Genomic DNA, 15470 nt, shown 5'->3' with positions numbered 1-15470 from the left:
ACAGTTAGGACTAAGGTTATTCATTTTATAAATAAATTATTAATTTTTGTTATTTAAGATAAACAGAATGAATATATTTTGTCTGGAAAAGACACAAAAGAGTTATAAAATGTAAAAAAATCACGTTTTTTATATTTCAAAATTATTGCCGAAACCATGGATCCGAGTACTTCTTGATAAAATTTCAATTATAATTTTTCTATTATACAATATACATTATTCACACATCCGTATTTGTAATTTATCATTAATGTAGCTATTCATTTATATGTATTTATGTAAATATTATTGTTAATTAATTGTATTGATCTATTATTTAATAATACCATTTTTGTATGCGAGCCATTCCATAGAATCGATGCCAGGAAATAAAATGTATCAATGCTTGGTAAAATAAACTTTAAAATGCTTGTCTTTATCTAGCAACGTGTCCTGCATATTTAATAAATACAATTAAATCAGTATCATATATACTACCTTGAACACTGGTAAAATGCCATTTGTTGCCTGTCCCATGCTTCATTTTACATATATGTGTTACTACTAAATGTATGTTCTTAAATATATATGTAAATAAATATTATATATATATATATATATATATATATATATATATATGTATCAAAAAAGAAAAAAAAGTTGGTTTTAGAACACTTTAGCTATGTTTTCAACCAGTCCTATTACTCTAAAACATTGCTACCTCTGAATAATGTGGAATATTCCACAAGTCACATGGTCCACAGGACGCTACATCATTAGATCCTCCGTAGACTATAGAAGTAAGGGTTTAAAATTTCAGCACAGTCTTGTCATTTGTGTTATTTATAATGTTGATTAAATCACTTAACTGTGCTTTATTGTCAACATTCCACTAACAAAAATGCCATGTAGCATTTCATGTATTTACCTAAAAACTTAATCCTGTTACTTTCAGTCTTGTTACTTAAAGGTGCCATGTGTAATAATTTCTTGTCAAGTCATTAAATGGCCCTGATATCTCAAAAGGCATTAATAAATCATGTTCTTTTCGAATACCTCTATAACTGGTAACAGTAGTTCAGCCGGAATATGCTCATTTCAAAATTAGATTTACAGCCCCGAAATCCTGTTATTGTTTTCATTTCGATGTCCCGCCCTCTACCGTTTGACCAATTAGAAAGTCTGTGAGTGTGTCACATCCACATTACGCACTGCCACCTTAATCTGGCTACTGCCACTGGTAAAGTTACTAAACATGTCAGACCTTAGTAAATCTAAAAGGCGTCCAATTTCCTCTTTGATAGGTAAGTCAAGCATTTACGTTTTCTTATTACTTGTAATAAATGGAAATGGACATTTCGTATGTAAACTATATTGTTCAATACAGTCTATGATCTTGTCTAACAAAGCTAGCATGTTCGTGCAACAAATGCATAGTGTGATGGTGCTTCGCTCCTAGTGTAATGCTTAGCATGCTAGCTCGGTCAATGACACATCGACATATAGGCTAACGGGGGAAATATATGCCTGTTAGCCAATATGTCCATGTGTGTTCGAACTGACAGGGCAAATATCTTTTCGACAAATAAAACCTATGTGGATATTGGTCAGTGCCTATTTCGTTTTCAATATGCTGATACGCTGAGGAAATGGGTTCCAACATTAGCATGGCAGTCCTCATGGCAATGTGAAATGTATGGAGACAGCCTAATCACATGATAAAATAGTTTTCATTTGTGTTGGCTATAGGCATACCTTGGTAAAATGTCTCCTCTTTAGTTTTGGGCGTACATTAGGCTGCTAAGCATGCTCTACTTATTTTCATCAGTTAAACTATTGCTACCGTTGGTTGTAGTTTGTTTTAGTCTTTGTTTTCTGATAGTACTGACAATAACCATATGAGTGCCATTTGTTGTGATATTGTATGCTAGAATGACATACTTCTTCCTGAAAATAGCCTAATTGCTGTGTAAAATGTGTTTGTTAGATATTTGTTATTGACTAAACACTTGTCTATTCAGCTATTATGGTCCCAGCACCTCAATCCCTGGTAAGAGGCAGTGGAAGTTTGAAGTTCCTTGGAGAGCCCAGTCGATCAAGCTGGATTCGGCTGTGTATCTGGCAACCTCAGTCAGGGAGAGAGGGAGGGGACTACAGAATTTTGACCATGATTACCGTACCATTTCTGATCACATTATTACATATGGCTCCTTTAAAGGACAGTCAGACAGCAGTTGGAAGATGATCTGTAAACCATGGTTAGAGTGTCCGCCCTGAGATCGGTAGGTTGTGAGTTCAAACCCTGGCCGAGTCATACCAAAGACTATAAAAATGGGACCCATTACCTCCCTGCTTGGCACTCAGCATTAAGGGTTGGAATTGGGGGTTAAATCACCAAAAATGATTCCCGGGCGCGGCCATCGCTGCTGCTCACTGCTCGCCTCACCTCCCAGGGGGTGATCAAGGGTGATGGGTCAAATGCAGAGAATAATTTCGCCACACCTAGTGTGTGTGTGACAATCATTGGTACTTTAACTTTAACTTTAATGATCTATGCAGAATTTTGACTAAAGAACCACCATTACATGTTATGTAAACCTAAAAAACTATCATAACATGACCCCTTAAATGAGCCAATGTCGGCTTCGGAACCACGTCAAAGGTCCAATAAAAGTTGTTTTGGGTAGATTTTTAGAGTTGAAAAATCCCAGAAATTCACATTTGTTTCGAGACCATTACAACAAGCTAATGGCACCGATTCAGTGAAATGGCCTACTTACTTATTTGTAGATGTATTTATCCCACATTCACGACCTTTGCATACACAGTCTATCAGTAAATTGCTGAGGTATGGAAAATTGGGTAGGATTAAATCAGCTCTGCTCCTTCCTACTCCTTTTCGAAAAAATTTAGAAGGTTATGAATAGATTTTTTTGAAAATTGTACCACTAATGATAAAAGCGTATACTATTTAACACATGGCTGACAATTTTTCTCTGCCATTTTCAGCTAAACGACATCCATTCAACAAAAACAAGTCCGAGGCCAGTGTTAAAGGTGGATATGAACCTATGCATGTAATGCATTGTGATAAGTCCTACAATAAACTGCACTCACACCACCCTTTTGGGTTCGTTTCATGTATTTTCTACATGGACCAATCGGCTAAAGCGCACACGCCAGCTCGTTAAGCCGAAGACGTCACAGACTCATTTAGTGTTAGTTAGTCTTTGACCGGTCAACCCTGCTCCCATTGACCTTAATCCAGTCCAGTCGTCACTGACGTACAGAGCGATGTCGACTAACTCAGCAAAACAATGCAACCCTGATGACTTTCCGACACATGGTCAGCTCCACATCCCTACATTTCATGTCTACCGTAAAAGTGAATGAAAAATAGAATGGTGTATATGTAAAGATGGACAGACATGAATATTTTAACCCATAAGAGCCCATGTCACCAACACTTTAAATGTCCATAAATGCACTCTACGCAGCATTGTGCTCGACTAGGCTCCCTCTGCTCGCTTACTTCCAAAAACCTACTTTTTCCATTAAGGATCACTTTAAAGCCAATTAACAACGCTTTAATAGGGTGTCAAATATTACAATTCAACTTTTCTTACAACATTTATCCAATAAATGATTATAAAACAAGCTAGGAAAATATGCAATGGAAAGCAAAAATGCTAATAAGACAGTCAATACATTTTGCTGTTCAAATTATTTTGAGTTGATACAGTGGCACCCGATTATGTTGACGCTTCGCAGACTGGCTTCTGACTGAAACCAAAACTAGCAATTGCGTTCACATTTACGTGTGACTTTGTCCAGAGACGTAAAGAGATGGGCAATAATAAAAGATTTTTAAACCTTTCTTGACATGGTTTTCTTCCCTTTGTGCATATTTTTATCAAGATTCTTGCATTTTCAGATATTTTAACAGAAGTGCTGTAGTAATTTTTTGTACCCTTTGACTACAATGAGAATAACGCTTTTGTACGTGTGCAAATATTTATTTCGGTAGCTAACAATCTAAAATAATTATTAGTAATTATAGGAAGTCACCGTATGCACATTTTAGCGCTGTGTAAACTACAGAGTAGTTATTTCACACTGCTTAATGATGGCGTCAATACTACAACACATGGCGACAATAAATGACTAATTTATTTAAAATTTTTTAACCCTTTAGAGCTAAAAATTAATGTTGACAAAAAGCGGTCAAATCATGTACAGTGTTCCCTTGATTATAGCGGGAGTTATGTTCCCGACCTCCTTTTGGTAGGTCAATTTATGCAAAGTAGAAGATGCTATGATTGATATTAATACTGTTTGCATTTTAGGCCTTCATAAACCCTTACACACCCTCTTACAAATCTTTCCCACACTGTTAATACCCTTTGCCACACCATTTTTACCACTTTTAAACCGACACGATTTTTACATAGACATTCTCTATGGAAGTCACCGGTAAAGGTCGATGATAGTTAGCTGATGATGAATGACTAATGGCCTTAATTTAACACCCTCTTTGCAGTCTTGTTATAAGACAGACTGACTGCTGTCTTTTTTTCTCCTTTATGTAAGGAATTGAAGATCGATCCATTAAACCTAATTTAGGCCAATGGCAGCCAAGCTGGCCAAAGCTTGGGCGACATCGAAGGGAAACAAAAAACATTTTTCATTGAATTTCACAAACGCACGACGAAGCAACACTGCTAACGGAGGAGATTGATGCAACAGTTACTGAGCCAATCAGAATCCAACACAGTGCTATGGTTGGTCGCCATCAGCCAGTAGTGTGAGGATATACAGAACACAGTGCTGTGGTCGGTCTCCATCAGACAATAATGCGCCGTGTACGTTTTCACGTGGGCAAGATAGCTTGAGCTGGCGCCGTAAAATAATACAATAAAAATATAAAAATACCTATTTACAATTTTATAATCCGCAATGCACTGAGACCGTAGTAAGTTAACCGCAGCGTGGTGAGGGAACACTGTATGTCGACTTTTTGATTATAAGAAAACATGGTGGCCAAGGACTTGATGAGTTGGTCGTCTTATGTTGTAAATGTTATTTGCGTCAACACAAAGTACAAAAATCTGTTATGTTCCACTTGGTATGTGGCATATTTTAAATATACTTTTACTTGAAGCACAAATGGGTCTCGGTTCTTATGGGTTAAAAAAAAGAGTGTATGGTATAGTCAGGTCAACACAAAAAAATGAATGTTTTTCTTCACTATTAAAAATAACAGCGGATAAAAACAACCATCAGAGCAATCAATTTAAAAAATCAAAATATTATTATTATGGCTAGAGTAGTAGTAAAAAATATTTAACTAGATTCAGTCAGATCCAGGTCCAGTGGGTGAAAGCGTCTCAGCGAGGATGGCTGAGCTTTGTAGGGTGACTGGGTGATGAAGGGGGTGGTGCAGGGGCGAATAGGGTTGGAGGGGCGCCTCAGTGTGTGTTTGTGTGTCTTTAAGGGTCTGGTTTGTGTGCGCATCTGTGTGTGGGTTCGTGGTGAACGAGACAGTAAGTCTTTTCTTTTGGGTCCAGCCCCTTGCCCCGTCTGCGCCACTATTTCAAAATTGTCCAGCCCCCTTGCCTTTTCACAATCACACAGACACAAACACTCACACACGCACACGCACACATACACTCTCCGTTTAAAGTTCAAGATCCTTGGATATTTGAGTGGCGACGTCCCGAAAAGCTAGAGGTGCCCCCCAGAGTCGCGTGTAGCGCACACCGTTAGAAGTCCCGGAGGCGCCCGTGGAAAGGTGGCACACCTCCGCCTCGAAAGCCACGCAGCCCCCCGCCGCGCCATGGGTGCAGGACAGCAGAAAAGGGCCGGCGTGGTGTACCTGGCAGCCACATCCGAGCGCTGCCTCCCGCAGAGCAAGTACCACCTCCGCAGGGTCCCGTCGCCCACTTCCTCTCAGATCCCAGCCACGTCCGACGGCCCGGGACTCGGGCGCTTTTTGATACCCAGGTAGATGGCAACTGGGGAAGGTAGACGAATGGAAACTGTTGACAAATCTGGCTGCGACTGTGTTGTACGGTCACAAGACCTCCAGCTGTGAAAGGCACTGACCTTGTGACCGCAAATCTCCTGATTCCCTCAGATTCATTTGTGACCCTGAAGGACAGAGACGATATTAGCAGTATTCCAAAGAGCAGCAAGTTTTTCAGATTATACAACGTACCAAACAAGCAACAGCACCCACAACAAGCAGGATATACAGTATGCACAACAGTCACCTTCAAGCCTACCTCACTTCAAACTAAAACATGCATTGATGGCTCTGTGTTGTACACCGTGCACATTGCAATTGTAATAGATAATACACATTTAGTGACTGTAAAGTCATTGACCACATGAAAACTCTCTGGCAACAGTGAACACAAGGTAGACCAGGGCTGTGCCTCAATTATGGTCCAGCTAGCTTTTTATTGGCTTGTGGTACATTGGAAAAAAAACGTAACTCATTTATACTGAGATATGTTTTTTGATAGTGCACTAATTTACTTCGTCTTCTATAAACAAAAGCCAAGATGTCTGTTTTGTTCAAATGTATTCGTAATCAGCTGAATAAGTAGTCCTATCGGGTCTTTTTAGCCCATTAGACTCCGGAGGCAGCTGACAGGTATCGACAGGCCAAGCAGTGTGAGGCGTTGGTGGTTGCCAAGGCAAGTGGGAGGAGTTTGGAGAAGCCATGGAAAACAACTTCAGTACACTTTCGAAAAGACTCAGCACCACCATCCGCCGTTTCAGGAGGGGGAAGCCGAGCAATGTCAACAATGTGGAGATGGGAATGGTGTGCTGCTGACCTCAACTTGGGATGTTGTGGAGAGGTGGAAGGAATACTTTCAATACCTCCCACCTCTACAGTGGGTTCTCCGAGGTAGTCCAAAAGCTTATTGGTAGCAGGGGCCCCGAGTAGATGAGGACCGCCTGGAATTCCTTAAGGTTCTAGATACTGTTGGGCTATCATGGTTGACAACATCGAGTGAACATCGGGAGTGGTGCCTCTGGACTGGCAGACTAAGGTGTTAGTTTCCCTTTTCAAGGAGGTGGACCGGAAGATTGTGTTTCAACTATTAGGGATTACACTATTCAGCCTTCCCAATAAGGTCTATCAACAGAAGTACTGGAGAGGGGAATGTGCGGGATACTTGTACTTTGACTTTAGGAGGAGCAGTGAGGTTTTCATCCTGGTCGTGGAACTGTAGACAAGCTCTATGTATACTCTTGGCAAGGTCCTCGTGGGTGCATGAGGGTTTGCACACCCAGTCTACATGTGTTTTTGGACTCAAAGGCATTTTGTTCCTCTGGAAATGTTGTGGGGAGTGCTCCGGGACCACCTGATTTTCCCTGTATTGCCAGCATCAGAGCATTGCTAGCAGTAAGTTGGATCCATTTCTAGTGACTAGTGACTTCTAGTAGACTTCGCCAGGGCTGCCTTTTGTCACGATGCTGTTCACAACTTTTATGGGCAGGATTTCTGGGCACAGTCAGGGCGTTGAGGGAATCCGGTTTGGTGGCTGCCGGATTGGGCCTCTGCAGATGATGTGGTCCTGCTTGCTTCATCGGGCCCTGATCCTCAGCTCTCACTGGATCGGTTCGCAGTCGAGTGTGACGCAATTGGGATTAAAATCAGCACTCCCAAGTCCGAGTCCATGGTACTCACCTGGAAAAGGGATGCCTTCCCTTGGTTGGGGATGGAATCCTGCCTCGGATGGAGTAGTTAAAGTAACTTGGGGTCTTGTTCATGAGTGAGGGAAGATTTGATCGTCTGTAGTGATGCATCCTCTGTATTGGTCCGTTATTTGGAAACTAGATCAGATCAGAGATACTAAACAGATGGCCAATAATGAATTGGATTTGGTGCGATAAGATATGGGTGGGGCCTTGGATGACTCACCTAAGCAACACGAAACTCGAATGAGAAAATTCTGCTTGGTATCTTTTAAACTCAAGATACTGGTGTTCTCACTAATTTGCGTTAACTTTCTGGATGCTCTCAGCTTTAATATTTATTATTATCATTAAGCTTGGCTTCCTTTTGTAGCCTTTTCTTTCCATTTGTTTTACTTTATTCTTAGAGATCGACCTTTCTGTTGTAGCCTTGAGTATTTTTTCAATTTATCTTGTACATTGTTTTTGCACCACACAACTCTTGTTACTGCGTCGGAGTCCAAAAACCTAGCCAAGGCCGTCACAGGTTTTCATTTTGCACAGTATTATATGTTAAAGGGGAACTGCACCTTTTTTGGAATTTTGCTTATCGTTTACAATCATTATGAAAGACATGACAACAGATGGATTTTTTTAATGCACTCTAAATATTAAATAAACGTAAAAAAAAGTCCTCTTACAGCGGAACCAATGGGAGATCCTCTATTCCGCTCATAATACTCAGATAAATAACCATTGAAATCATGCCAACAATACTCCATTTACATTTCGAGACTTGAATATTGATCAAGTATTAGTGATATTGTTATTATAAGCATTAACGCAGACAAACTATTTTTAGCGGCGATGTGATCACTACCGTTTGTCCCTATGTTTACATCATCGAGTGCTCTGCTATTTCCTCGCTTCCCTGCTCCTTGGAAGTTTACTGTAGTTCATAAATCACCTGGAAAGTAGATGACTGAGGACATACTCTGACAAGTTGGTAAACTTTGACAGCTATTTAGGACCCGGAACTGGCGAGAACGACACAAAAAGAAGCTTGGTCCCCCCCATACCCATTGTTTCTTTAGGAGGATTGAGTCATTCTTCATCTAAATGGGAATATACAAACATCCTAGCAGTCAACATCCTTATAACAGCATACTTTATACAGTAAGTGATGTTTAATTATGTTTGTTGGCTCTCATAAAGTCTCCAGTGAGTAATAATTAGTGATGAAGAAAAAAAAGCAAACTTTGTGATGCGTTTTTTAAATTAATGTGCTGCGTATGCTAAAAATTATACAAATACCCCAAAATAAATATTATTATAAATTTGCCCGTTACTACATTACATGTAGACTTACATCATGTATATAATACCTTAATGGAGACGTTTGGATGTTTTTTAGGGGCTTATAGAAGAATTGAGCGGCTCCCCTCGGCTCTGTTCTAAGCAGACTTTTGATCGCATTTATTCAATATTTAGAATTTAAAAAAAAATTAACATCCATCGTCATGTCTTTCATAATGATTGTTATAGGCAAAATTCCCCCAAAAGTACAGTTTCCCTTTAAGTGCTCAGTGATACCAGAGTAGACATGTAGAAATTGAATGATAGAAGTGTGAAAACTCATATTGGCATTGTCTTGACAGTCGACAACAATACACAAAAGGAACTTAAAACATGCTTGAAACCAAAAGTGTGCAAAAAAGGACAGAAATAATATAATAAATAAAATCATAAAGATGAGCAAAAATTAGTAGACAGACGGATGAAAAAAAGTAAAGTGTTCACAGACTGACATAACTCCCGTGTGACCAAGCAGATGATGAAGCATCGCAGGCACACAAGAAATAAGACACACTGGAACTTACTAACGGTTTTTGATCCTTGGGGTAGAGTGCAACCCGACACTGATTTGTTTGAGCCCTGGCGCTTGGACGGGTCAAGGTTGACCCTGGTGCCATGACAGTAGGACAGCAGAATAAGATACAATGGAGAAGAAAGAAAGGGAATATGGGGTAAGAGTGGTGGTTGGGCGTGGGGGGATGGGGGTGGGTGTCAGGAGATACAAGAGCAATAATTGAATTGCCGGAGAGCAAGTGGTGGAGGAGAGCGTGGCACAGGAACTGAGTGGCAAGGATAAAGCTGAGGTTTGATTAGATTAGTCATATGTGATTATGACGACTGCGAGGAAGAGGGGAACAGACAATAATCCCAGGCCACAGACGCACTTACAATATGAATAAACATTCTAATAAGCACTGAGAACGCTTGAACTCAAGTTGAACAGAAGACCCTTTCACACTGTTGCATGGTATTATTACAAAGTTACATTTGGAACAAACCTCCAAATTCATTTTAAATAACTGACAAATGTGTTATTTTTCAGTGAAAGATTCAGGAACTCGGAAATTGTTAACACATAAGTCCAGTCTGGACATGTCGGCAGAAATGCGTATATAACAAAATTATTATGAAAGTCACACATAATTCAAATAAACAATATGAAATAACAACATTTTTTAGTTATTTATTTTAATATATTTAATTTTAAGTGATTGTATTTATTTTAAAATGTATCAATTTTAAATTTTAAATAGATTAAACCCCTGGTTCATCCGTTTAATTGGTTCTGGGCCAGACCGTGGCAAAATCATTTCTATGAAGTAGGAATTATTAAAATAGAAATCTAATCTTTTAATTGCTATAGTATAAAAAACACCCTTCTAAATCCAGTTTTTAACATTATGAGAGCACTCAAGACATAAAATAACAATCACACCTTTATACCCAAAAAGTCGGGACTCGATGCTGCCTTTGGTTTAGCCAATCAGTGGCCACAATACATGAACAGCGCACTCTTGATTGGTTTGGTCTCATCTAATGGCCAATGCTACTGTAGTATTGATATTCTTAGTTCATTTAATTATTTCATTTAACTTGAAAATGCTTAATTTAGGCCAAATATACACAGAATATGCTTTAAAAAATTGTGATAGAGTGAAGCCTCAAATTACAAAGCTTGATGTGGCGATGGATGACTATATCTTCAAATAATACATTTTTATTAATATTTTCTAATAATTATCTTTTATGTAATGTATGTATATTGTGTGTATGTCCAGTCTTTAGGCACACCCTGTATATCAGACAATGTTTCTGTCAGTTTTTACTTCTTTTTTTTATTTTATTTGATGTACTTACTTTATTAATTTATTTCTATTTATTTATGTAATTACATACCTTTTATTTAATTAAAATGATAAAACCAATTTCTTTCGTTCTTTATTTATTTGAACCCCTTTTCCTTACTTCATTACTGCATAATCAAAGTAGTTTAGCACGAAAGAAAATTGATTACTGTTTCAGAGAGCAGAGAATACGATGAGAAAATAGACATGGTTTCTCTTTGGTTAAAAATATTTAGCTTACTAAATTAGAACCAGATTTTTGTAGGTTTTATGCTGTTTAACAGGAACTTATGTGACCTTTGTAAAACAGAACTTCATTGATTTTAAATATCTCGATGTGATATTCCCGGACTGATCGCATGTGAAAATATATCAACACTAGACATTAAATACAGTATTGGTTTTCCGAAGATAAAATCATGTCAAACACGTCAAGAGTCTATGTCGTCATGATGTCACCACGCAAGCTACCTGCGAGTGAGTTTGGAGGTCAGCTTGGTGAAGAGGTTGGACGTCGCCCTGGTGCGAGCATGGGGCAACGGGCTGGCATCATGGTGGGACAGGGTGGGTGAAGTGGGCGGAGCCGAGTAGATGGGAGGGCCACGGTCCCTCAGCTGCCCCCCGTGAAAGGTGCTGCGGATTGTGGAACCCCGGGTCAGGCGGCACCGGTCTGAAGAAGAGGAGGAAGATGCAGCTCCGGCCCCGGAAATGCTGAGTGTGGAGGGAGAGGCTGCAGGCAAGCGGTGGCTCAAAGAGCTGCAGTTAATTAAGAGAAAGCACAAATTGTGGGATTTAGCTGTGTTCGTACATGATTAATATGCTTATTTTTGTTATTAATCACCTGCGCTAACGCTAGGGCTGTCTTCAACTAAGGATTTTCACAGTTCAATCAGATTTGTGTAATATTTTGTTTTTGTTTAGTTATTATGTACTATTGACTTTGTTGTGATCAAACAATTGTGTGTAATAAGAGAAAAAAAGAAACTACTTTAAATATTGTGTTGATATTGTTATACTGTCAATAGCACAAACCATAAATACAATAATAGTAATATTTATGTAATATAATATAAATATTGAAATTTACAGTTCATACATGTGATCGATATTGGCCATTTTCATTCAGGGATCATCGGAATCGGCAGCATAAAACCCTGATTGGAACATCCTTAACACTAACACATAAACACCAGGATATTTGTAAATGTTGTATGATGTTTTCACAAATAAGCAAAACTTTGTGAATGTGTACTCCTGTGGAAAGAAACTTCTTAACATATATTCAAGTTGAAAGGGTTGATATTTGTATACTGGTTGAAAATAGCCCTGTGAACATAGTACATATTTTACCTTGTCTCTTAAACAAATCAGAATCGAGAATCAATAATTGGTGGGAACCTGAATTAAAAAAAATGCCCAACCCCTGCTTATTACACAGAAGCTGTTGTAACGTACATCCTCGTTACAGTTTGGATTACCACATTTGGAGGTGTTGAAATTTCCTAAACATGCTAATAGATAGCATGTGTATGGCATATCCAATTTAATTAGCATCGAGCTAGCACATTTTAATAAATGTAGCCTTACTCTACTTTCAAGCACCGTCTTGCTTTGTTGGAATGGAAAATTTTAACATTACGCTAAGACATTTTGACTGAGTGCGCTCGGAGATCTTGATTGCCTGTTTCCCCCATAGATATAACTATGCTTTTCATGCCAAGTGCTTGAACCGGTGCCAAATCTGCAACCGGACGTGATGCCACGTGCAAGGAAGGTACAAGATTATGGTACCTTTAGATTTTAGGTGAATCGGCACCCTGTAGTACCAACGGAATTTGGTCAGTACCTATAAAAGTATTGAATTCGGTACCCATCCCTAATGACAGTGCAAACTAAGATTAAGATTGAAAGACCACCAACAAAGTGTTACCTGTTGTCTTTGCCATTCTGCAGGAGAGAGTGTCTGTCAGCACCTGAACGATCCGTGCAAACGTATGTATTCCGGCGGGTCATGGCGCTTCCAGGGATGTTGTTCTTTAAAGTGAGAAGCAAATACTCGGTCACACGTGTCAAGTAATGATATACATTGCACATTTTTTGTAGTGGACTTTATTTTATCCTATTATAGCATATCTTCTTAACGCATAATACTCAGATATAATTTAGAGTAGTCAGTGTGTCGCTTGTATGAATTTTGTTATCTATTTGGGAATCTATTAAAATAAGCTAACCATGAACTTATGAACAGTTTATACCCTTGCATGGGGGCACATACTTATTGTATCCTATGGTATAAAATTTACTGTGTTTAATTAAAAAGGAAACAAAAAAATACTTACTGTGGTGGCGGTCATGTCTTTGCGGCGGTCTGGGATCTCTGACTTGTTGGGGTTGTTGGCGCTGCTGACCATTGGGCTGGACGGAGGGAGGCTGTGGCTTCCCATCACGCTGCAACTAGCTTTACGCGAAGGCATTCGTCCCTCTCGCAGCTCCCTCTCGCCTGTGCTCGTGGGGCTCCGTTTGGGGTGCATGACGGGCATGGAGGGGCCGCCTTTGTTGTGGAGGACAGCAGTGCACAGACATACAGGGACGCATATAAGGAGTATTCTGCATCAGCAGCCTACAGTTGCCTATAAAAGGAGTCCAGGCACCATAAAATAAAACAATGTTGTAATATTGATACATCTCAAAGTAGGGAAAATTACTAGGGATGTCACTTCTGATATGATACGACTACTGGGGTCCTGACAATTGGCCAATACTGATATTGATCCAATACGATATCCACACGAATCAGACATATTTGTATTATTTTGTAGTGTAGAATGCTAGAAAGTCAATCAATCACAAGCACAATTTATTCATATAGCTCTTAAAGACAACTGCCTCAAAGGGCTTTACAAACCATAACATCTTAATGGCTTAATCAAGAGAAATTAGTCAAACAAAGAACAATGGTAGGTATGAATAGCACTAACCTATTTCTTATAAAGAGTATGGAACTCATGCCATCCCTAATTAAGTTGAAGAGGAGTGGTAATAGTTTTTTTGGCTACACCTCATGGCCACAATAATTCATTTAGCATACAGTAGTAGTAGATGCAGTAAGTTAAATGATGCGAATACGTTTGTTACTGGATACCTTCTGATAAGCTTCTGCCTTCGAGGCTTTTTATCTACAAGTAATATGCAACTATAAATATTTGATGCGTGTTTGTACTGACACATTTTGTGTTTGAGGCTGCAATATCGTTCAATTTAGGACACTTATTTTGTGTGTGTAGCTTGTGTGGAATTGTCTGCTTAGCTGTTGTGTAGCTGCTAGCTCCTACCATGTTCACATTTTCTAAATTACTTGGCTAAAATACAAGAAAAGACCAACCTTGTGTGTTTATTGGATGCCATTTAGATGTTAACTGGCTGTCCAGCTGCAGGCCTACTTGAATCAGAGTGCTTATATCTGTGCCTTATTTTGCGTTTGTTGGTGTTCGCCTGTGTTTTGTGTTTTAGTTCCTGACCTGCAATATGCCAGTAATTGCCGTCGTGCGAGTCGAAGATTTTAGAATAGATGTAAGCCGATATATTTTAATACTTGTTTTATTGATATATTAAGACACCTCTAAAAATGTTGATAGTAAGGCTGGTTAGATCTTTGTGAGGGGAATAGTTACAGAAGAACCAGTTAATGTTGATGACCCTTGGACTGGATAATGGACATAATGTGATACTTTTATATTCTTATCTAACAGCTGCTGTAATAATTTTGTGTTATTTGTGTTGTATGTCTTGACCACAGTGAGAATAAAACTTTCTTCCAGGAGCTAACAATCTATAAAAAATTATAAATGGATGCATTTTTGTGATAGAATTCAGGTTAATACTGCCATACCGGTTATTAAGTTTATTTTGGACTGAACAGAAAGTCCTCACTGAATTTGCAGGGTTTAATGCTGTGTAACTAGCGAGCGGTTATGTCACTGTTGTCAACGATGATGATAAAGTTAACAATACAACAACATATGCTGACATAAATGGACCCATTTTTCCTACAAAATAACGCCTTTGGTCTCGAATTTGGTGCCGACAAAAGTGGTCAAACATGTATGTTGACATCAATTTAAACAGGCATTTTTCATCAATAAAACCACATAGCCACATAGACTGGTTGTCAACATAAGTGGGTTCTATTGTATCATAAATCAGTGATTTTGTGTTTGGTAGACCATTTTGTCTCACAGGGATGCTATTAAAGCGATAAGCACAACAACAAAAAAGCAATATTCTATGTGAACAGCATTACAGTGGTACCTTGATTTTCATTGGTATTCTGTTCCGAAAGGTCCAAAATCATATTGTGTGAAAACATAGCTATTTTTCCCCATAAGAAAATATGTAAATTCTATTTATCCATTCCGTACACCAAAAATATGAACACCAAACACATTTATAGAGAACAATTATAGTTTTTCATGCAGAAAACGATGTGAAATACATATAAATGACAACATTTTGAAGAAAATTTTAGTTGAAAACAAAATCATTCAAAAAAGTGGGCCGAGGAACCACTGTAACTGTAAGACCTTTAAAAGTCGGACGTTAAGA

At 38.8% G+C, this 15470-nt stretch overlaps 1 protein-coding gene across 5 annotated transcripts in view; it reads right to left on the bottom strand.

The window, feature by feature from the left end:
• Positions 1 to 2502: 2502 nt before the first annotated feature.
• mark4a (MAP/microtubule affinity-regulating kinase 4a) overlaps positions 2503 to 15470 on the bottom strand; it is a 77079-nt gene continuing 64111 nt past the window's right edge. For 3 of the 5 annotated variants that reach the window (XM_061963237.1, XM_072913837.1, XM_061963239.2), the window contains 5 exons: positions 13208 to 13419; positions 12799 to 12902; positions 11340 to 11624; positions 6085 to 6129; positions 2503 to 5993 (listed from right to left, as the gene is read on the bottom strand). In XM_061963237.1, coding sequence (XP_061819221.1) covers positions 5657 to 5993; positions 6085 to 6129; positions 11340 to 11624; positions 12799 to 12902; positions 13208 to 13419 — 983 coding nt within the window. In that variant the 3' untranslated portion in view covers positions 2503 to 5656. Of the gene's footprint in view, positions 6034 to 6084; positions 6130 to 9548; positions 9632 to 11339; positions 11625 to 12798; positions 12903 to 13207; positions 13420 to 15470 lie in introns of all 5 variants that reach the window. The other 2 variants (XM_061963240.1, XM_061963238.2) reach the window with 2 other exon arrangements.

Source organism: Nerophis lumbriciformis, linkage group LG09 (assembly GCF_033978685.3).
Source record: "Nerophis lumbriciformis linkage group LG09, RoL_Nlum_v2.1, whole genome shotgun sequence".
NCBI lineage: Eukaryota > Metazoa > Chordata > Actinopteri > Syngnathiformes > Syngnathidae > Nerophis > Nerophis lumbriciformis.
Note: the sequence above shows the minus strand (reverse complement) of the source record. Positions and strands in the feature narration are given on the sequence as shown.